General features: G+C 43.5%; 1 protein-coding gene across 1 annotated transcript; it reads right to left on the bottom strand.

The window, feature by feature from the left end:
- Window positions 1-1,375: 1,375 nt before the first annotated feature.
- Window positions 1,376-3,448, bottom strand: Arl11 (ADP ribosylation factor like GTPase 11). Its single transcript, XM_042685651.1, has 2 exons — window positions 3,316-3,448; window positions 1,376-2,574 (listed from the first exon to the last, which is right to left on the bottom strand). The coding sequence occupies exon 2, from the start codon at window positions 2,320-2,322 to the stop codon at window positions 1,762-1,764; it is 561 nt and encodes a 186-aa protein (XP_042541585.1). The 5' UTR covers window positions 2,323-2,574; window positions 3,316-3,448; the 3' UTR covers window positions 1,376-1,761.
- Window positions 3,449-23,068: the final 19,620 nt, after the last annotated feature.

The following is a 23,068-nucleotide window of genomic DNA, read 5'->3' as shown; positions in this document are numbered from 1 at the left end:
TGAGAACAGGTGCTAAAATGTAAGCTCCTTGCTGTTGAAAACCTAAAATTTGGATTGGAATGTCGGGTTTTTTTTGTTGTTGTTCTTTTTTTTTTGGTCCTGGGGCCTGAACTCTGGGCCTGGGCGCTGTCCCTCAGCTCTTCAGCTCAAGGCCAGCACTCTACCACTTGAGCCACAGCGCCACTTCCAGCTTTTTCTGCTTATGTGATGCTGAGGAATTTAACCCAGGGCCTCATCCATGAGGAGGCAAGCACTCTACCACTGAGCCACCTTCCCAGCCCCTGGCATGTTTTAAGTGATAGCCTAGCAAGTACAAAGCCCAGGGTGCAACCCAAAGGAACAAAAAAACCCTCACATTCAGATTACAGAATTTTCTTAAGATGGAATAATGATAAAGCCAGATTAGTGATTCTTAACTTTGAGAGGGTCACTCATAGCTATAATCCTAGCTCTTCAGGAAGCTGAGATCTTATAATGGAGTTTGAAGCAAGCCTGGGCAGACAAAAGTCCTGTAGACTCTATCTCCAGTTAACCAGTAAAATGCAAGACTGCAGCATGGTTTAAGTGGTAGAGTGCCAGCTGTGAGCAAGAAAGCTGAGTGAGTATGTAACCAAGAAGTTCAGGCCCCAGTATCAGCACCTCCCCCCACCCCCACCCACGCAAAATAGTAACTGTGTAAGTCACAGATGTCACTGAAAATCTGATCAAAGTTAGAGATCCTCTTCCCTAGAAAAATGGCCCAAAGCATAACATTTTGCAAAAAAGTTCAGGAACTTCATGGATCTTGGGTAACAGTCATCTGAAAAGTCTTTTAGTTAGCCAGGCACTAGTGGCTCACGCCTGTAATCCTAGCTACTCAGGAGGCTGAGATCTGAGGATCACGATTCAAAGCCAGCCCTGGCAGGAAAGTCCATGAGACTCTTATCTCCAATAAAACCACTTGAAAACCGGAAGTGGCGCTGTGGCTCAAGCAGTAGAGCGATTGCCTTGAGCTGAAGAGCAGAGGGACCGCGCCCAAGCCCAGAGTAACAACAACAACAACAACAACAACAACAAGTCTTTTAGTATCTTCTAGCAGGCTATGTTCAGCTTCCTGTTTTAGTAATGTTGGAAGTGAGGGAGCAAGCACTGCTGCCTTCTTCTGAGCTCTAGAATATATAGCTCGGGCTGGGAAGGTGGCTCAGTGGTAGAGCGCTTGCCTTGCATGCATGAGGCCCTGGGTTCAATTCCTCAGCACCACATAAGCAGAAAAAGCCAGAAGTGGCGCTGTGGCTCAAGTGGTAGAGTGCTAGCCTTGAGCTGAAGAGCTGAGGGACAGCGCCCATGCACAGAGTTCAGGCCCCATGACTGGCAAAAAAAAAAAAAAAAAAAAGAATATATAGCTCATCTGCACACCTGGTTACATCTAAAATCATTGATAGTCATGGTAGCCACAGCCATGGCCAGAGGATCCTCCAATTTGACTGAAACCTCTTTTTCCTTGTGAACTTAAATCTCAGTTTATTAGGTAACCACTCATTCCATTTACCCTCGGTAAAAGTATGTTAAGGGCTTTTTTCCTTAAAGTATCATTATTCAAAGAATAGTTGATGGCTATCACAATCCCCAGAAGAAAATATCCTGACCAAGAATAGAAGGATTTCTCCATGGGTAAATTGAAGTGACGTCTCTCAGGGGTGACCTGGTCCTTCTAGTTTGTCTGAGCAAGAATAATTTGCTTGATATCTTCCAGAATTCCTTCTCTCCCAGACCCATCCACTCTCACCAGGCCACAAAGGGAGCCCTGGAACTTCGGCGGGACTTTAGCAGGCTCTGCAGGCTCTGCAGGACCTCGGGCAGCCCCTGGCCAGTGAGGGCACTGCAGCCCCGGAACTCCCAACAGTGATCCGGGAACCTCTCCAGGCCAAGCCTGCTTCTGATCTCAAGCAGTGGAAGAGCATCAGGCGACTCCTGCTTGTTGGCCAGCACCAAGAAAGGAACACGGGCCACATTGGGGTCCTCTAGGATTTCTGTGAGCTCAGCTACTGCCTCAGGCAAACGAGTTTCATCAGTACTGTCCAGCACGTACAATAGGATATCTGTACCTTCCAGGTAGTCCTTCCAGGTGGCCCTAAGTTGGGTCTGTCCTCCCACATCCCACAGAATCAATGACATGTGACCAGGAGTTTCAAGAGGCTCCACGTTGAAACCAACAGTGGGCAGGGTCTCTACCAGCTGATGGCCTTTCAGCTTGTACAGGATTGTGGTCTTGCCTGCTGAGTCAAGGCCCATCATCACCACCTGGGCCTCTGCCTTGTGACCTCTGGAATTCACAGAGCCCATGGTAGCCACAGCTCAATGCTAAGGAGAGAAAGTCCAGGGCACACATAAACAGCCAGGGCTAGCCTTTTCTGAAAGAACACAAAGCTCTGTGCAGGCAAATGGAAGAGCTTCTATTCCAAAACAGTGCAAGTCTTTACATTTGCAAAACCAGGCCTGGGCTCTGACAGGTCCAGGAAGTGAAGGAGTGTGAGTCACCACCAGCTGACCGATCTTGATCTCAGGGACCCGCCTCAGAGAAGAGTGCCCGATCTCCTAAAACACACAGAACGGGGGCTTGTTCCTTCATTTTGCTCTTTGAAAATGAAGCTGCCGTTACAGATTTTTTCACAGAAATCGCACAAAGTTATCTTCAACTCTTTCTTGTTTGTGGCCTCTGATCTCTGTTTGCCTTCTAGAAAGCTAAACCCAGAAGTAGCAGCTACATGGAGTTATATGCAGAGTAATGAGCTGGGTGAGCTGGGCTCTGGTGGTTTATGCCTACAATCCTAATCAGGAAATTGAGATCTGAGGATCACAGTTCAAAGCCAGCCTGGGCAGAAAACTTCATGTTATCTCCAATAACTTACTCCTGCCCCCTTAAAAAAAAAAAAAAAAGATGGCCGGGCGCTGGTGGCTCACACCTGTAATCCTAGCTACTGAGGAGGCTGAGATCTGAGGATCATGGTTCAAAGCCAGCCCAGGCAGAAAAATCCGAGACTCTTATCTCCAAAAACCACTCAAAAACTGGAAATGGTGCTGTGGCTCAAGCGGTAGAGCACTCGCCTTGAGCTGAAGAACTGAGGAACAGTGCCCAAGCCCAGAGTTCAAGCCCCATGACTGACCAAAAAAAAAAAAAAAGATGGAAGTAGAACTGTGACTCAATCTGTAGAGTACTAGGTTTGAGCAAAAGAAGCACAGGGCTGCCTCCAGAACTGTCTGTGAGTTTTTAAAGAACTTCAACTTTTAAAACATAACACCCATCCCCAGTTTAGGACAGGAAAAGGGCCATCTTACCTCTTGGAGTATGTTATCAGCTGTTCTTGGCACAAAGGATCAAGTTCATATAGGGCACAAGAGTAAAACATTAATATTACGAGAGAGAGAGAGAGCGAAAGAGAGAGAGAAAGAGTGTAGCAGGACAGTCCTCCTCCAGAACTCTCTTCCATCTGGCTTTCTGCTTATTGGGCACATCCTAGAGACAAGAGATGAAGGAAGTACTGTGGCTGTTGCAATTTCTCCTTTTTTCTGCTTCCTTTTTCCAGGTGGTTGTGGGGGTGGGACATCTTCCTCCTGAGGACATGCCACAGAGATGTCCCCATCAGCTCTTGGTGAAGCCAGGCCCAGCACCCACTCCTGCCCTGCATGCCTGAAGAGGAGCATGTAAGCTGTGCCAGCTGCAGCTGCTCTCTTTTGCTCTTCCTTGTGCCTCCCTCCAGTAGCAACTCTAGAAGTTAGACCTCCTGCTAGCACATGCATCAGTGCTTTGTTTACTTGGAACCAAAGCAACTCACCAGAATCAAGATGGAGTTACTTTTGCTAAGTCCTAACCAGAAATAGATAGATAGGCAAATAGATAGATAGATAAATAGATAGATAGATAGATACATACATACATACATAATACATACATACATATATACATACATGCATGCATGCATAAAATAATAAGGGTATCTCATGCATGTAGGTCTGTTAAGAATTATTCAGTGGAATAATTATTATAATAATTATAATAAATATTCTACTGGAATCATACCTAACATACAAAATACTTCTGCCCAGGAACTGTCTGTTTAATATTGTTTCAAAACATGTTTATGCAATCTTCATTTTTCTCTTTAGAAACTTTCTCTTGGACTGAGAACATAGCTCAAAATGGTAGGGATCTCATCTAAAGTGTAAGGTCCTGAGTTCAAACCCCCAGCATCACCACCACCAACACACATATACACACACACACACACACCACCACCACCACCAAACCACAAAAACTTGCTCTTGAGCCAGCCATAGTGGTCATTGACTGTAATTTCAGCATTTAGGAGGCAGAGGCAGGGGGATTGCAAGCTTGAGGCCAGCCTAGTCTACATAGCAAGACCCTGTCTCAAGAACCACAACCACTGCTGCTTCAACCTTCTTGAGTAAGTACAGTTTTCTGTGGCACACACATTCCCATTTCAGTGCTCTGCTGTTCCCAAACACCATCATTAGACTTTGGAGCATCTGTATGGCTGTTATTTAGGTTGACAGAGCTGTGTGTATGCTTTAAAACATTGCCTCAGTATGATTAACACACTGCAGAGAATTGATAATGTATGTTGAGGTAAAACATAAAAATTAGAAACTATTAGTGTAATGGAACTATGAACTATTAAAGGTATTGTTTAATTTTCTTGTTTTTTCCTTGTTGGTTGTGGAGCTTGAACTCTGATCCTGGGCACTGTCCCTCAGCTCTTCAGCTAGCACTCTACCACTGCGCCACTTCTGGTTTTCTGAGTGGTTTATTGGAGATAAGAGTTTCATGGACTTTCCTGCCTGGACTGGCTTTGAACCACAATCCTCAGATCTCAGCATCCTGAGTAGCTAGCATTACAGGTGTTAGCCACCAGTGGCCCAGCTGTATATTTACTTTTTATGACAGTACGGGGGCTTGAATTCAGGGCCTTGAGCTCTCTGTTTTTTCACTCAAGACTAGGGCATGACAACTGGAGCAGTATCTTTATTTCAGCTTTTTGCTGGTTATTTGGAGGTAAGATTCTCTTGGATTTATTTGGGGGAACTGGCTTCTAACCTTGATCCTCATACCTCAGTCTCTTGAATAGCTAGGATTACAGGTACAAGCTGCTGGCACCCAGTGCATTCTATTTTCTTCAGATATTCTTTTTCATTGGAAAAACCAGCCAGGCACTGGTGGGCTCATGGGCACCAGCTAAATTGTCATGGGAGTTGAAGGATGGTCCTACTAGAAAACTGAGGCTTCCCTGGTGTAAAGGATCTTTCCAGAGGGAAATGTAGGAGCCAGAGGAGTGGTGTTACTTTGATTCTGACCAAACTTGTACCCCAAAGACCCTGGCCTGAGTTACTGTGTAGCCTGAGGCCTCACCCTTTCAGCTCAGCCAGGAGAGAGCTTTTCATCACATGATCCTATGCCCGGCCTTTCTCCTGGGAGGCAATGTGGAGCAGAGAGTAGCCAGCCTTTGACTTTGACTACCGAGGGCCACATTTGGCTTCCACTGCTTATTTTGCTGGGTCACTTCAGGCATGATCCTGAATGTCTTGAAGCCTCACTTTCTTTATAAAATGGAGTTGTTGACTGTAATAATGAATGATTATGGGAGTATTACTAAGTTAAAGTGTGTCAAGTTCTGGAACTGGAACTCAGGCCTAGACACTGTCTTTGAACTTCTTTTGCTCAAGGCTAGCACTCTACCACTTGAGCCACAGTGCCACTTCCAGCTTTTTCTGTTTATGTGGTACTGAGGAATTGAACCCAGGGCTTCATGCATACTAGGCAAGCACTCTACCATTAAGCCACATTCCCAGCTCCCAGTATGTCAAGTTCTTAACCCAAGATCTGGCTCCTAGTCCCAGGTCCATATAGCAGGAAGGAAGAGGGACATCAAATGCCATGATGAGTGGTGATGGCTCATGACTCTAATGCTAGTGACTCAGGAGGCTGATATCTGAGGATCCTGGTTCAATACCAGCTTCAGCAGGAAAGTCTGTGAGACTCTTATCTCCAGTAAACTACTTGGAAAAGCCAGAGTAGTGCTGTGGCTCAAAGTGGCAGAGCAGTAGCCTTAAGCAAAAGCACTCAGGGCCAACACCCAAACCCCAAGTTCAAGCCCACAGTCAACAAAAATAAGAATGAAAAGAATGATGGCTTTGTACCAGAGAGAGTGCTGAAGAATTGGTGACAAGGTCCTGTCCAACTTCCTTTTCCTGGGTTGCCACTTTTCTGTATACCTTGTGAGCTCATCTTTCTCTGATCTCTCATTTCCTCAACTTGGCAATATTCAGCTTTCCCCAAGAACTGTCTTTTAAAATTCACATTTTATTTATCTTTTCAGGTAGTCCCTACAAACTTCAAAATAGGCAGCAAAGTGCATCATACATGGGGGAAGCCTTTGCTCTAGGCTCTAGTATTGCAGTCATCAAGCAACACGGCTAGATCTTAGACATTTTCCTACAGATGGTCTGTGTACAGTCCATTCATGGTTTTCCACTTAAAGGAAAGCTGCCTCTGGAGGCGGTTTTCTCTCAGAAGTTCTCAGCCATGGACTATGAATTGGTTGAGTGGGTCTGGTTCGGGGAATTATAGTTGGCAACCCTAAGAACCCCAAACTTTCCTAGTCCCTGCCAGCTCTCTGGTGAGTGAATAAGGGATGTGACATGGCAGAGTGAATCAGTCATCTTTGGGTATTGTGGTATGAATCAATATTCCAGTGGGACCAAAAGTGGAAATTCTCCAAGAAATGTAACTCCAACCAGGAGCTAGTGGCCACGCCTGTAATCCTAGCTATTCTGGAGACTAAGATCTGAGGATCCTCATTTCAAGCCAGCTCAGACAGGAAAGTTGGTAAGACTTTTCTCTCCAATAAACTTCTCAGAAAAAGCTGGAAGAGACCTGTGACTCTGGTGGTAGAATGCTAGCCTTAAGCCCAAGAAGCTCAAGGATAATGCCCAGGCCCTGAGTTCAAGCTCCAACACACACACACACACACACACACACACACACACACACACACAGAGAGAAATGTAACTAGATCAGTAGCTCATTTATTTGCCAACCCAGGGGGCCCCAAGACAATTATCTGAATATGAGGTTACTGTTCACATGGAGAATAAATACATGGGAGCTTATTCACAGGTTCTTATGGTCATGGGTAGGTTTTCTCCAGGGCTTCATGAATGCTTGGCAAGCACTCTACTACTTAGCCACATTCTCAGTGACTGCCCCCCACCCACCAACCACTAGTTTTGAACCACAGTCCTCAGATCTCTGCTTTGTGAAACAGCTAGGATTACAAGCATAGCCACAAGTGCCCAGCCCTCTCCTCTTCGTGTGTCTTTTAAGAATCTATTTGTGATATGTACCCTTTCTTTTTTTTAAATGTTTTTTTTAATGTGAAAATACTGTTTAGAGGAGTTACAATTACATGAGCAAGGTAATGAGTACATTTCTTATCTAGCATTGTTGCCTCCTCCTTTGTTTTTCCCCTACCCTCCCTGCCCTCCCATCTCCACGACTACACTCCCCTCCTCCCCCAATATGTGCCCTTTCATGTGCTTCCTAGGTAACAGGTTTTGTGGACTATGGCTAATATATTGTTTCATATAACAGCTAAGAATATGGAAATCTGGCTGCTCATGCATTTCTAGTACTCTGATCACAGATTGACTTTCGTCACAGAGAGTGAATCCATAGGAAGCATTCTACAGGAAATATACAGAAAATGACACATGAAGCTGCCCTTTGACTCCTCACTCCCAGGCTTGTTGCCCGTGTCTGAAGAACTGGCCATCTTCCTGGTACGTCTATCTGGTTGTCCAGGTCTTGTATTCCAAGGTGGGGATCCTGCCAGAGATACGAGTTTTCTGGATGCGGCTTTGTACCTTTGTTGCACCCAGAACCTTCAGTTTTGCACTTGATACCTGCACTATTTTAATATGTAAAAGCCATAGTGGAGAGGAATCACTGCCTTATTAGCACACCCATCTTTTCTCCTTTTTTTTCTCCATTTCCTGGGCCACCGTGTCCTTAACAATCTGCAACCCCCTCAATTCCTACATTCTGTTGCATTTATTTAACAATCTGTCTGCCAGTGACAGCTCAGCTGTGTTCCATGGAGTGGTAATCAATGTACATACACTCTCATGTTTTGGTTTTTCATGTAAATTTATGTCAAAAATTAGATCACAGCAGTCCTATTTCTTCTCCAGTGAAAATTACTGTGCTGACTTCATAATTGGGCTACATCAAGAGGAAATATTATACTTTACTCCTCAAGTCTGCAAAAAAAAAATTAGTGCTGAATGAAGAATTCCGAGAATAAAGAGTTTTCCTGTCCTTTGAAATCATTTCTGTTGCTGGATTGCCAGAGTTGAGATTTCCTGAGACAATTTATGGCTTGCTAGAACTTGCAATATGTTAGCAGGTTGTACTACCAGTGATGCTTTGATTTTGCATGTTGTTTTTAGTTTTATTTTTTCCCATCTAAGTCAGACCTTTTAGCTCACAGGCTCAGTTCCCTCCTACTTCCTCAATATTCAGACAGGAGATGGTAGCTAAGGGTATCATCCTAGATCAGTGCTGTAGGGAGAAGGTTGCCAGTTGTCATGAGATTAACAGACTAGCCCACTGTTGAGGATTTTATCATGTTTATGGTGGTTATGATACTAAGAGCTACCATTTATTGAGTTCCTTTGTGTGTGTGTGTGTGTGTGTGTGTGCGCGCGCGCGCACGTGCTACTGAATTTGAACTTAGGGCCTTGCACTTACTAGGCAGGCACACTACCACTTGAGCCACTCCCTCAGCCTTATTTAGGCCCCTTAATATTTCATTTCTTCATCAAACAGAGAGGGAAAGTAACTACTTTTGGAAGTTATAGAATGCCCAGCTGCTAGTGATGGTAAGACTGGAGGGATGTTGTACAGGTTGATCTGCAGCCCATTTCTCTGGGCTGGGGGGTGTGGCTTAAGTGGTAGAGCACTTGTCTGAAAAGCTGGAAGCCCTGAGTTCAAACCATAATACTACCACAAAGAAAACCAAAGGATTAGTCTGGTGCTGATGGCTCACGCCTAAAATCCTAGTGTACTTAGGAGGCTAACATCTGGGGATTGCAGTTCAAAGCCAGCCCAGGCAGGATAGTCTGTGAGACTCTTAATATTCAATTAACCACCAGAAAACTGGAAGTGGGGCTGTGGCTCAGGGTGGTAGAGCACTAGCCCTGAGTGGAAAAGCTCAGGGACAGTGCCCAGGCCCTGAGTTCAAGCCCCACAACTGGGAGAAAAAAGAAAGAAAACCAAAGGAGGCCTATCTTCCCATGTTTCTATCTTTGCATTGTCACTTATTGGTGGTTTCCTTCTATGGTACAGTAGTGCGAAGCTTCTCATCCAAGGAGGGGAAGCTGTTCTTCTTAGGTGTTGTGTGTGCACATGTATGTGCTTATTGAACCAGAAAGAAAATACTTCCCAGAAAATTTCCAGCAAATTCTCCCTGATATCTCATTGGCCAAGAGAATACAATCCTGTATCTTATCCAAGCTGGGTTCGCTGTCTCTTGAGAATCATGCCTCCATCTGCCAGGGTCGGAATGAGAGTTATTCCCTGCATGAAACAAGTAGATGGTATCAAGTGGGCAGCACTTGTCTGCTACATTTTTTCCCCGGTGACCAGTGGTAGAGGACTGTTTTTGTACAAGGCAATGCTGTCTTCTGAAAGCATTGTCTTTTTGCATGTTTTCTCTGTGCTTTTGTGTTCATGTGTGTGTGTGTTTAACTAGATGCGTGCACATGCACTCACAGACATGTCTCAGGTGCTTGTAGTTATTTGTATGGGATGATCAAACCCCAAATGAAGACAGAGGAAATGCTTCAGTCATTCTTGTTTGCTGTCTTGCAAATGAGACCAAACAGGTGGCTTATCAAAGAAGCTTCATTAGAAAATAGGAACAACACAGGTTGAAGAATTAGATATGGATTCTGGTCCCTTGTAGAATCTACTCCTGTCTGTGTTGCTCAGGTTGTTATAACAGAGTAATTTACAAAAATAATGTATTTGGGTCACATTTCTGGAGGCTGAGAAGACCAACACATAATAGTATCTGGAGAGGGCCTTTAGGTGCTTCAGCCTGTGGCAGAATGAAGAAGAACATGAGACTAAGAAAGGGTAGACTGCTTTTGTAATGACTCATCTTTGTGCTAACCCACCGGGTACCCCACGACAATAGCATTAATCCATCTGCGGGGAACTGCCCTAGTGTCCGCTCTACTTCCTAATAAACCGAGGATTAACTTTTTAACACCTACATTTTGGGGACACATTCAAATGATTGCCCCTAGGATAAATTATTTAGTTCTTCTGAGCCTCTGTGTTCTATTCTGTAAGGCAAGAAGGTTGGCAAAAACAATGCTTAGCAGGAAAAACAGTGTAGGAGAAATATCAATACCAAACTTCAAACTCTATTATAAAGCCATTGTTATAAAAACAGATTGATACTGGCACATGAACAGGCCTGAGAACTGATGGAATAAAATTGAAGACCAAGAAATGATCCCATAGACCTATGGCCATCTAATCTTTGATGAGGGAGCCAAAATCAACAGAGGGAAGAAAGCCAACCTCTTCAACAAATGGTGCTGGCAGAATTTGCTATTCATGTGTAGAAAACTGAACTTAGATCCTTATATATCACCCTGCACCAGAATCAACTCCAAATGGATCAAAGACCTTGAGGTAAGAGCAGATACCCTGAAAATATTACAAGAAAGGATAGGCGATACACTAGGTCTTCTTGGCATGGTCAAAACTTCCTAAATAAAGATCCAGAAACAAAATAAATCAAAGAAAGGCTGGATAAATGAGATCACATTAAACTACAGAGCTTCTGCATGACAAAGGAAATAGCTAACAAGATAAATAGAAAGTCCACAGACTGGGAGATCTTCACTAGCTATACAAGAGACAAGGGCCTCATATAAAAAATATACTTAGATGCCATGCACTGGTGTCTCACACCTGTAATCCTAGCTACTCAGGAAGCTGAGATCTGAGGATCACGATTCAAAGCCAGCCCAGGCAGGAAAGTCTGTGAAACTCTTATCTCCAATAAACCACCAGAAAACCAGAAGTGGCACTGTAGCTCAAGTGGTAGAACACTAGTGTTGAGCTGAAGAGCTGAGGGACAGCATCCAAGCCCAGAGTTCAAGCCCATGACTGACAAAAAATAAAATAAAATAATACACACACACACACACACACACACACACACACACACACACACACACACACACACACTTAGAGCTCAAAAAAATCAACCCCCTCCCCATAACAAAACCTCAAAGAAACAATTACCCCATCAATAAATGGAATAGCTAATTAAAAAGAGACTTCTCTGGAGAGGAAATAAGAATAGCCAATGGATACATGAAGAAATGTTCAACATCTCTGGCCATAAAAGAAATGCAAATCAAACCTACATTGAGATTCTACCAGTTAGGATGGCCATTATCAAGAAAACAAATTCTAACAGATGCTTATGGGGATGTGGCCAAAAGGGAACACTACTACACTGTTGGTGGGAATGTAAACTTGTTGGACTACTCTGGAAAGCAGTATGGGGGTTCCTCAAAAGATTAAACATAGAGCTCCCCTATGATCCAGTATTCCCACTCCTGGGCACTTACCCAAATGATTAGAAACAAGGCCACACTAAAGCTACCAGCACAACTATGTTCAATGCTGCATTATTTTTCATAGCTAAGCTATGGAACCAATCCAGATGCCCCTCAGTAGATGAATGGATCAAGAAAATGTGGTATTCAGGGCTGGGAATGTGATTTAGTGGTAGAGTACTTGCTTAGCATGCATGAAGCCCTGGGTTCAATTCCTCAGTACCACATAAACAGAAAAAGCTGGAAGTGGTGCTGTGGCTCAAGTGGTAGAGTATTACCCTGAGCAAAAGAAGCTCAGGGACAATGCCCAGGCCCTGAGTTCAAGCACCAGACTGGCAAAAAGGAAAAAGAAAATGTGGTATGTATACACAATGGTATTCTATGCTTCCAGCATAGAATTGCCCAATTGTAAGGAAATGGAAAGACTTGGGGGGAAAAATCATATTAAGTGAAGTTCTCCAGACCCAAAGAAACAGGCTTCATGGTTTCCCTCATATGTCTAGGATAGTCCTAGCAGAGGATCAGCAGCTCAATTACTATGTACATATGACCATATAAAATGATATTAATTGAAGTGAACTCCAAGATGTGGAAATAAGATGTTTGTTTTTGTTTTTTAATGTACTTCGTGAGGTAATTTCTTTTTTCTTTTATTTTTTCCCCTCTGGTTTATCCCCTGTTGTCACTGTTTTTTATTTTGGTACCTTGTGTCTTGTATATACGTATATCTGAGTTGGGAAAGGGAGGGGGAATAACAAAATGATGAGACAAAGGACAAATGGTGAACACATGCAACAGTGATACTCAAAAAACACTATGTTGGAAATGAACTTTACAATTTGATGTGGGACAGGAGTCAGGGAAAGGAAAGTAGGAGAAAAGGAGGGAGGGGGTAGCAATGTTTAATAAGAAATATACTCATGGGGTTGGGAATGTGGCTTAATGGTAGAGTGCTTGCCTAGCATGCATGAAGCCCTGGGTTCAATTCCTCAGTACCACATAAACAGAAAAAGCTGGAAGTGGTGCTGTGGCTCAAGTGGTAGAGTGCTAGCTTTGAGCACAGAGAGGCTCAGAGACAGTGCCTAGGTCCTGAGTTCAAGCCCCAGGGTTGGCAAAAAAAAAAGAGAGAGAAAAAAAAATGTACTCATTACCTTACTTACGTAACTATAGCCCCTCTGTACATCATCTTTACAATAAAATTAAATTAAAAAAAGAAAGTTGGACTTGGTGATCCCTAAAGCTCTAACAGACTAGAGGTATAATGTATATGTTACCTATAATGCATAGATTACTTATTATACATTATACATTTTATACATTATAATGCATAGATTACATATTATACATTTATATGCATGGTATGGACATACACATGCATTTGCACGTGCACATGCGCACACGCGCTCTCACTCTTCCTCTCACACACACACCTAAAACAACTATGAGGGACACTCGACACAGTTTATCAGATTATTCCTTTAAAAAGAATCAGTATGCGCTGGGCACCAGTGGCTCACACCTGTAATCCTAGCTACTCAGGAGGCTAAGATCTGAGGATCATGGTTCAAAGCCAGCCCCGGCAGGAAAGTCCATGAGACTCATCTTCAATAAACCACTAGAAAACTGGAAATGGCGCTGTGGCTCAAGTGGTAGAGAGCTAGCCTTAAGCTGAAGCGCACAGGGACAGTGCCCAAGCCCAGAGTTCAAGCCCCATGACCAACAAAAAAAAAATGAGTATGAGGCTGGGAAGGTGGCTCAGTGGTAGAGCGCTTGCCGTGCATGCAGGAGGGTTTGAATCCTCAGCACCACATAAGCAGAAAAAGCCGGCTCAAATGGTAGAGCACTAGCCTTGAGCCGAGAGCTGAGGGACAGCACCCAGGCCCAGAGTTCAGGCCCCATAACTGACAAAAAAAAAAAAATAGAATCAGTATGTCCAGCGCCAGTGGCTCTTGCCTGTAATTGTAGCTACTCAGGAGCTGAGATATGAGGCTTGAAGTTTGAAGCCAGCTGGGACAGGAAATTCTGTGACTCCTATCTCCACTAAACTACCAAAAAAGTGGGAAGTAGAGCTGTGGCTCAAGTGGTAGAGTGCTAGCCTTGAGGAAAAAGGTCAGGGACAGCGCCCAGCAGTGGCTAAATAAATAAATGAATAAATAAAGAGGAAGGAAGGAAGAAGGGGAGGGAGGAAGAAGGAAAGAGAGAGAGAGAGAGAGAGAGAGAGAGAGCGCGCACCAGTCAGCATGCATCTTCGTGTTACAGGAGTGTGGTGGAGTCAGTTTTTCTCATGAAGACTAGGTCAGCATAGAATGAACATAGAATACAACCCAAGCAAATTAGACTTTTTTTTTTGGTTGTGGGGCTTGAACTCTGGGCCTGGGTGCTGTCCCTCAGCTCTTCAGCTCAAGGTTAGCTCTCTACCACTTGAGCCACAGCACTACTTCCAGTTTTCTAGTGGTTTATTGGAGATAAGAGTCTCACAGACTTTTCTGCCTGGGCTGGCACTGAATCATGATCCTAAGATCTCAGTCTCCTGAATAGTTAAGATTAAAGGTGCGAGCCACCTGTGCCCAGCTTAGACTTTTTTTTTTTAAGTCATAGCTTTCATTATGAATTGTACCTTGGAGCTAGGTGGGCACTGATGGTTCATGCTTGTAATCCTAGCTAGCTACTCAGGAGGCTAAAATCTGAGGATTCCAATAGTTAGGAAAATCCATGAATCTCTTATTCCCAATTAATCACCAAAAAGCCAGAAATGGCTCTGTGGGCTCAAGTGTAGAGTGCCAGCCTCAAGCTTCGAAAAAAGCTAAGAACAGCACTTAAGCTCTGAGTTCAAGTTCCAGTGCTAGCACACACACACAACACACACACACACACACACACACACACACACACCTGCACATGCACTCATGAATGCATGCATACGCAAATTGGACTTTGGGTTATTATTAGGCTAAGAGGCTTGTTAATGTTTTACATTTAGTACTTTAACGTAGTCCACTTTCTAGGCCTTTCTGCTATTTCTGTCTCCAATTTTATAGGCCGTGGTTTTTCTTTGTAACTGAGTGAGGAAGGTGGCAAAACTGGGTGAGGGGTTGGCTTGTCTCCTTTTGTACTTTCTTTCCTCTGAACAGAAATGTTACCCGAGTCATAGATCTTTCTCTCATAAACAAGCAAGCAAACAAAGGGGAAGGAAATGCAGCAGGCTGTTTCTAGTAGGAGACAGATGTGGACTATGTTAGCTTTGCACTGAAGCAGCTTTTGCAGTATTTGCAGGAAGTATCCTCACAGTAAGGGAGAAAAGAAACAGAGACCAGACAGACAGGATGGCCCGGAGGCCCAGCGAGACAGCCTGTGTGTTGATCTCTAGGCCTTCCTCAAAATTGGAATTGCTGGCAGTAATTTGGGGTATTTTTCTTCTATGTTTCAATATGCAAGGCAGGTCCTCACAACAGCTGCTATTCAATCAGTTTCATTTCCAGGCCAGATAGTGTATTTTTAGTTGGCAGCAAAAAGAAATAACAGCTCCCTAAGACCCAACTTGGAGGTCCCTTTATAGTTAAAAATCAAGATGAGCACTTGAGATTTACCCAGATTTCCCAGCCAAGTTACCTTCACCCTGTATAACAACTAGCAGAGTGGTTTATTTCACTTCTTTTCTTTAAAATTTTTTTAAAATATATTTTTTTAATTTTATTTATTTACTTTTATATAAAGAATGATGAGCACATTTCTGTGTAAGTGCAAAGCCATAGGAAAGTCTACAGGATAAAATTTCTAAGTTCACCCTCACCAGCAGTCCTTTCCTCTTCACAGGATTGATAATTAGAGGAAAATTTTATTTATTTTTTGGTTGGTCATGGGGCTTGAACTCAGGGCCCAAACATTGTGTCTGAGCTGTTTTTGCTTAAGGTCAGCACTCTACTACTTGAGCCACAGTGCTACTTCGGATTCTTCTGAGTAGTTCTTTGGAGATAAAAGACTTACAGAATTTCTTGCCAGGGCTGGCTTTGAACTGTGATCCACAGATCTCAGTCTCCTGAGTAGCTAGGATTACAGGTCTGAGCCAGCTTGATGAACATTTTAAAAGTTATATCATTCTAGCCAGGTGTAGTGGTTCACAATTGTAATCCTAGCTACTTGGGAAGCTGAGATCAGGACTACTATGGTTCAAGACCAGCTGTTGCAAAAAGTTTGTGAGACCACATCTCAAGTAATAAAAATGGAGGGGTGGTAGCATGTGCCTGTCACCTCTATATGAGAAGTCTAAGTAGGAGAATCACAATCTAGGCCAGCCCAGGCAAAAAGTGAGACCCTATTTGGAAATTAACAAAGGTGTAGCTCAAGTGGTAGGGCACCTGTCTAGCAAGCACAAAGGCGGATTCAAATGCTAGAACTGCCAAAAAAATTATCTTTCTGTAATATACTTACATATTTTGGAGCATACAATGTCTTATTGTTTTTGTTTCAGTCTTTTTAACTGTGATGTCCGGACTTTTAAAATTTCATTTAACAATATGTGCATGGGAGCTTACTAGTATATACAGGTCCACTTAGTATTATGCTGTTGTTGTTGTTGTTGTTGTAGTTATTTAAAAGAACTGATTAGCCTGGCGCTGGTGGATCACTCCTGTAATCCTAGCTTCTCAGGAATATGAGATCTGAGGATCACAGTTCAAAGCCAGCCTGGGCAGAAAAGATCATGAGACTTACCTCCAATAGACCACCTGAAAAAAACAAAAGTGGGGATGTGGCTCAAAGTAGTAGAGTGCTAACCTTGAGCAAAGAAGCTCAGGGTCAACACCTCACAACCAATAAAAAACCGAAACAGAACTATTAAATATTGAGATCATAATAAAATATGTGTGCTAAAATAGGGTGCAAAAATATTTACAATTGAAATGATTGATTTAAGATTTGCTTACAAGTAATCTGGTAAGGGAGGGGTATGAAATATATCAAGGACAGCCCTTATTGAGGACTGTATTAGTTCCTTCATTTTGTGTACATTTGAAATCTTCCATAACAAAATAAACATGTGAAAGGCATCGTTGGTCCTGCTATAGCTCCCAGGCTCCTGGGATTTCTCATCAGTCTGTTGCATTCTGCATTGCTTCTGCAGGAACTAATACCTGGTCTATCTATCTCAAGGGAGATAGATAGGACCCAAATTTACCCTCATTGAACACACACTACACATCACATATATACTCTATACAACCACACACACACAGACACACACACACACACACAGGAGAAATACTCTTACTGCAAAACATTTTTTTGTGCCAATCCTGGGGCCTACATGCTGTCCCACAGTTTTTGTGTGCAAGGCTAGTGCTTTACCACTGAGCCACAGCTTTACTTTCAGCTTTTTGGTAATTTGGACATGAGAGTCTCATAGCTGCCTGGATTGGCTTTGAAACATGATCCTCAGATCTTACTCAGCCTCTTGATTATAAGCATGAGCTACTGGTGCCCGGATGAATTTTACAAAATATAACTACCACTAATAAAGTTGATAATCTGCATCAGTTTGATTACCCTATCAACAGCTCTGAGGGAAAAAAAAGATTTTTGTTGTAATAGCTCTGGAATTGAACTCAGAACCTCACACATGATAGCAAAGTTACCATTATCACATAGCCAGACCTCACATTAGTCCTAATTGAACAAAAGATATAAGTAACTTGTTACACTTTGTTTATCAATACTGGGACTAAGGGGCTGGGAAGGTGGCTCAGTGGTAGAGTGCTTGCCTTGCATGCTTGAGACCCTGGGTTCGGTTCCTCAGCACCACATAAGCAAAAAGAAAAAAGCAGGGAGTGGCGCTGTGGCTCAAGTGGTAGAGCGCTAGCCTTGAGCTGAAGATCTGAGGGACAGTGCCCAGACCCAGAGTTCAGGCCCCACGACCAGAAAATACTGGGGACTAAAACTCAGAGCCTGCCTAGCAAGTGTTGAGCCACACTTCCAGCTGTTATTTATTCTTTTCATTATCAAATATGATGTCATTTGATAAACAATGATTTTCATATAAATCATAAAAGTGATCCACACCATGTATGAATAGCAAGGACAGATGTCACTAAGAAATGACTCTTGGATAAAGACCTTCCAGGAAAAGCTGGGGCAGAGGAGAGTCTCTGGGGCTCAGTCTGAGTTTGGCTTTCTTGGGAGTGTTACAAGAACCCCTGTGGGAAGTTCATGGGCACAGCTGTGCCAGTGTCTTTGGAAGCATAGAGCTCACAGTAGTCAGGGCAACAGGCAGCCTAGTAGTGCTCTTGCTGCTGGAGCAGCAGTGGGAAGACACAGCTCCACCCCTACCACTTCAAAGCTTAGAATACTTACTGGGATGAAGAGAGGATCCTCAACAGATCCTGGCTTCAGGGCATGAGGACGAGAAACCATCAGCACACCATCCAGGCAGGCAGAACACAAGGGAGTCTGAGCCAGGCTTAACTCATGATAGTGTGGGGACTGCAGGCACCTGGATGCTAACAGCCCTCCCTGTGCCTGCCTGTGTTTAGTTTGAACCGTTGCTGTCCCCATCAAGAAATCCTCTGGAGGCTGGGCACTGGCGGCTCACGCCTGTAATCCTAGCTACTCAGGAGGCTGAGATCTGAGGATCATGGTTCAAAGCCAGCCAGGGCAGAAATGTCCGCGAGACTTATCTCCAGTGAACCACCAGAAAACTGGAAGTGGTACTGTGGCTTAAGTGGTAGAGTGCTTGCCTTGATCTGAAGAGCTCAGGGCCAGTTCCCGGGCCCAGAGTTCAAGCCCCACAACAGAGAGAAAAAAAAAGTCATTTGGAAAGGAGGTCCTTAAACTCAGCCTGCCAGGCCACATACACTTGGTTGAAACTTCTGGAATGAAAGGTTCTGGGCAGGAGTGGAGCCTGGCATAGACTCAAGCCCCAGGCATCCCCCAGGAGTTGGTGAAGAACCGGATTCCCTAGAGAAGACAATCTAGTCAGACTTAACCCATTGTTCTCTGAGAAAGAGAAGTTCCAGTGTGACTGCTGCTCACCACAGTGACCCAGGGCCCAGTGGCAGGATGCCTGCCCTGTGCCCTGACAAGTCCCACCTGGGAGAGCATCTGTCCTGCCTCCAGGCCAGTTCAGGCCTGCCATTGTACACAACAACCCTTGTTTCCTCCTCTAACAAGCAGCTCAATATCCAACCACCATGGGAACCCAGTCTGAGAGGCACAGGCACAATGGAGGGGAAGCTGCCGAAGCAAGCGTTTGGAAAGGAGCAGAGATCACAGCAGGCAAAGCAGCCATGAGGATGTGTCTGCAAGGAGTCCTTAGCTGGGTTCAGCAAAGAGAGGCCGGCGCAGGTGGGCGGAGCACTTCCATAAAGCTGCCTGTGGTGGATAGATGGCTTCTGATTTGACATCGGCAACAGAATAAGGGGCTGCAAATTCAATGAATAGTCTCTGGCCAGAGAAACAAGGTCAAACGCTTAAGTTTCTGCACTTCTAGTGGTTCCTGGTATCTCCAGCTGAGTGGACATCTTTCTGTGACCAGTGGGTGCCACGCCACCTTCTGCGGAGTCTGCATGAGAGATCGCGTTAGACAAAGAGCTTCAAGGAAGCAAGCCTGCAGGAAGGGAGTGTTGGTTCAAGGCTTCCCATACACTTGGCTGCACCTTTATAGCCTCTACCTTTATTCTTACTATATTCTTCTTGGCTGTATATTCATTGCCTTTATTCTCATTTTGGCTATTTTTCTATTGATCCGCAAACAGAGCATGTTGTATCTTTCCAGTCCAATAGAGACGGCTTCTCTAAGTAATAAAGACTAAGACCAAAGATTAAATGTGGGCAATGCCCCAATCAATCTATCATCTGATGTGACGTTGCCTCCAGAAACTCCTACAACTTCACAAGCGGTTTTTCAGCTCACACATAGTAAATATAGAGACTTAAAATTTCCAGATATGTCCAACAGACAAAATCAATGAATTAAACTAAGTTAGAAAGAGTTATCCCAGTAGTTCAGAGAGTTCTAAAAAAGAAGGGACCTCTGATTATAAAAGAAAAAGAAAGATTCTCCCAACAGTTATGATTAAGTTTAGTCCAACTTACGTTATAGGGAATAGATGGTGGTTTCACACAAAATATAAAGTTAGTAACATCATATTTCCTGAACCAACCAAAGAACCATTTCCTTATACAGGCGAATATAAAGATGAAAATAGTTGGATAAAAATAAAAAATAAAAAAGTACAGTATAAGTACAGCCCTGTCTTGGGTTTGTTAATTATTAAACATAAAAAGGCTGAATAGATGACGTATTCTATAAACAATATGCTAGACTTGTTTCGCACCACTTAGCTTAAACAGTTGGTGGGATAGTCATCAATTTTCATGTAATTCATCAATGCTTTGCCTTTAAAAAATTGATTACGTGCTTAAATAAAGAATCTATGTCACAATCACACACTGTATAAAAATGTTCATTCTCCTCAATAAAGATACACTCAGATGCAACTCTTTTGAGTCTGTGTCTGTCACTTCGCCCACTCCTTGGCCACCTATCCCTAGATCCCTGTCCCGTCGGTTCCAGTGCTCCAGCCGAGCTGATCCATTGCATCAGCCCTTTAGATTCACGTCCCTAAACACAGAATCAGAATTTCATTCAAAGACACTTGATAAGGGACAAGCAGAGATCTATTTAGCAAGTAAAGCAAAAATACACAAGTTCCTCATAGCCAAGACATGGACACATAGAAGGACACAAAAGGCAAGCTTAGCAGAGATAAAATGTTAGGAAAAATGATCAGGGAATTCTTGCTATTCATTCATCAGATAAGTAATCCTTATCGTTCTAGTCATCTCACATCTCAAAGTCTGCTACTATAGAGTTCAGGTAGGTGTTAAGAGATAATAAGTCTGAGATAATTAATTACAGGTCCTTGCAACATGGATGTCTCTCTTTTGTGACTTCTCCCCACCTATCCCACGGACCTGAGGATTGAACTCAGAGCCTTGTGTTTGCAAGGCAAGTTCTCTGCCACTTGAGCCTCATCCCTAATCCTGTTTCCTTTATTTTTCAGATAATGACTTGCATTTTGCGTTGGTCAAGGCTCAGACCACAATCCTATGTAAGGCCTCTAGTATAGCTGGGATCATAGACATTTGCTCCACTCTGTTTGTTGCTGAGATGAGTCCCATTATCTGTTTGCCCTCTCTGGCTTTGAACCATGATCCTCCTGGTTTCTGCCTCCTGAGTAGCCAGACTACAAGAGTGAGCAGCAGTGTGACATTTTAATGATTACCTGTTAGGCCTGCTTGATCCCTAAGGCATAATAGTCATCTGAAGCAAAATTAAAGAAGGTAAAGTGAGGTGATAATTTTATTGTCCAGTGAGGGAGTGTAAAGCTTACAGAAAAGCAAATGGTATTTTTCCACACTTCTGACCAGGCTATTCATTAACACAATGTTTAATGCCATATTCTGGTTTCTACTTTTTTTATATCCCCTGTCCTTGGTCTACACTATCTCACATCTTGAGAATCCCTTGGCCTTTCTCCTGTCTTTTACTTTTTTTTTTTTTTTTAATCGGTCCTGGGGCTTGAACTCTGGGCCTGGGCGCTGTCCCTTAGCTCTTCAGCTCAAGGCTAGCGCTCTACCACTTGAGCCACTGTGCCATTTCCAGTTTTCTGAGTGGTTTATTGGAGATAAGAGTCTCACGGACTTTCCTGCTAGGGCTGGCTTTGAACCACAATCCTCAGATCTCAACCTCCTGAGTAGCTAGGATTACAGGCGTGAGCCACCAGCACCTGGCCCTTTCTCCTATCTTAAATCCTCTGCTTGCTTCTCTCTTCCAGGTTTTCTTCTTTCTCGGTTCATTCTGGTTTTTAGGTGGGACACATCTTCATAGCTTCTTAGATGGATGGGAATCGAGCTTTAGGACCTTGAACCTCAGAAAATGTCCATACTTTACATTCAAAATAGATTAATAACTTAGCCAGGTATGAAATTCTAAGTTGGAAATCATTTTCCTTCAGAACATCAATGGCATTGCTCCACTGTTCTCTGTCTTCGCTCCTTGTTGTGGAGAATCTGAAACTAGACAGACACTTGATCCCCTGATTATGATGTTTTCTCTCTGGAAGTTTACAAAAGCTTTTCTTCCAAAGATTCCAGATGTGGGGCTGGGAATGTGGCTTAGTGGTAGAGTGCTTGCCTAGCATGCATGAAGCCCTGGGTTTAATTCCTCAGTACCACATAAATAGAAAAAGCCAGAAGTGGCACTGTGGCTCGAATGGTAGAGTGCTAGCCTTGAGCAAAAGAAGCCCAGAGACAGTGTCCTGGCCCTGAGCTCAAGCCCCAGGACTTGCAAAAACAAAACAAAAACAAACAAAAAACCCTGAAGATTCCAGATTTTCACAGTCATATGTCTTGAGTTTCCATCTATATTGTTGGACAGTTAGTAGTCTTTTATTCCACCGCTTACTGCTATACACAAGTTGCTATAAATTCCTATAAACTCTTAAATTCTCTCCATATTTGGAGTTCTTTTTCTGGAACTCCTTTTTTTATTGCAATCTGACTCAATTTTTTTTTTTTTATTTTTGTTGGTTGTGGGGCTTTGAACTCTGGGTCTGGGCACTGGCCCTGAGCTCTTCAGGTCAAGGTGAGTGCTCTACCACTTAACCACAGTGCCACTTCTGGTTTTCTGGTAGTGAATTGGAGATAAGAGTGTCACTGATTTTCCTGCCCTGGCTAGATTTGAACCGTGATCCTCAGATCTCAGCCTCCTGAGTAGCTAGGATTACAGGTGTAAGCCACCGGTGCCCAGCTAATTTTCTTTCCTTCCTTACATTTCCCCCTTCATTGTACTTTCTGGAAGCTTTCTTCAGTATGATCTCCCAATCTTTCCATTAAGGTAGGTATTCATTACTGTTACTGTATTTTTTAATTTCAAGGATTCTTTGTTGCTTTCTGAATTAAAAAAATAAATAAAACAACTGAGCATGCTTGGGCTATGGAGATAGCTCATGATGGAACGCTTGCTCAGAATGTACAAGACCCTGGGTTCAGTCCCAGAATTGCAACAACAAAGTCCTCCACAGGGTCTCCCATGTAGCTCAGACTACTGTTGAACTCATAATCCACCTCTTCAGCTTTCCCAGTACTGGGATTACCAGCTCTTATTCTTTATTCCATTCTTCTATTCTGTTGGTAGAGTTTTTTTTCCCCTTATCATACTAGCTTAATGGGTATTTTGTTGTTGTTGTTGTTTTTGGCGGGGGGGAAGGGGTCGGTCGTGGGGCTTGAATTCTGGGCCTGGATGCTGTCCCTCAGCTCTTTAGCTCAAGGCTAGCACTCTACCACTTGAGCCACAGCGCCACTTCCGGTTTTCTGG

Source organism: Dipodomys spectabilis, unplaced genomic scaffold, assembly GCF_019054845.1.
Source record: "Dipodomys spectabilis isolate Male_0828 unplaced genomic scaffold, ASM1905484v1 ptg000095l, whole genome shotgun sequence".
Classification (NCBI taxonomy): Eukaryota; Metazoa; Chordata; class Mammalia; order Rodentia; family Heteromyidae; genus Dipodomys; species Dipodomys spectabilis.
This window is presented reverse-complemented; position numbering and strand designations above follow the sequence as displayed.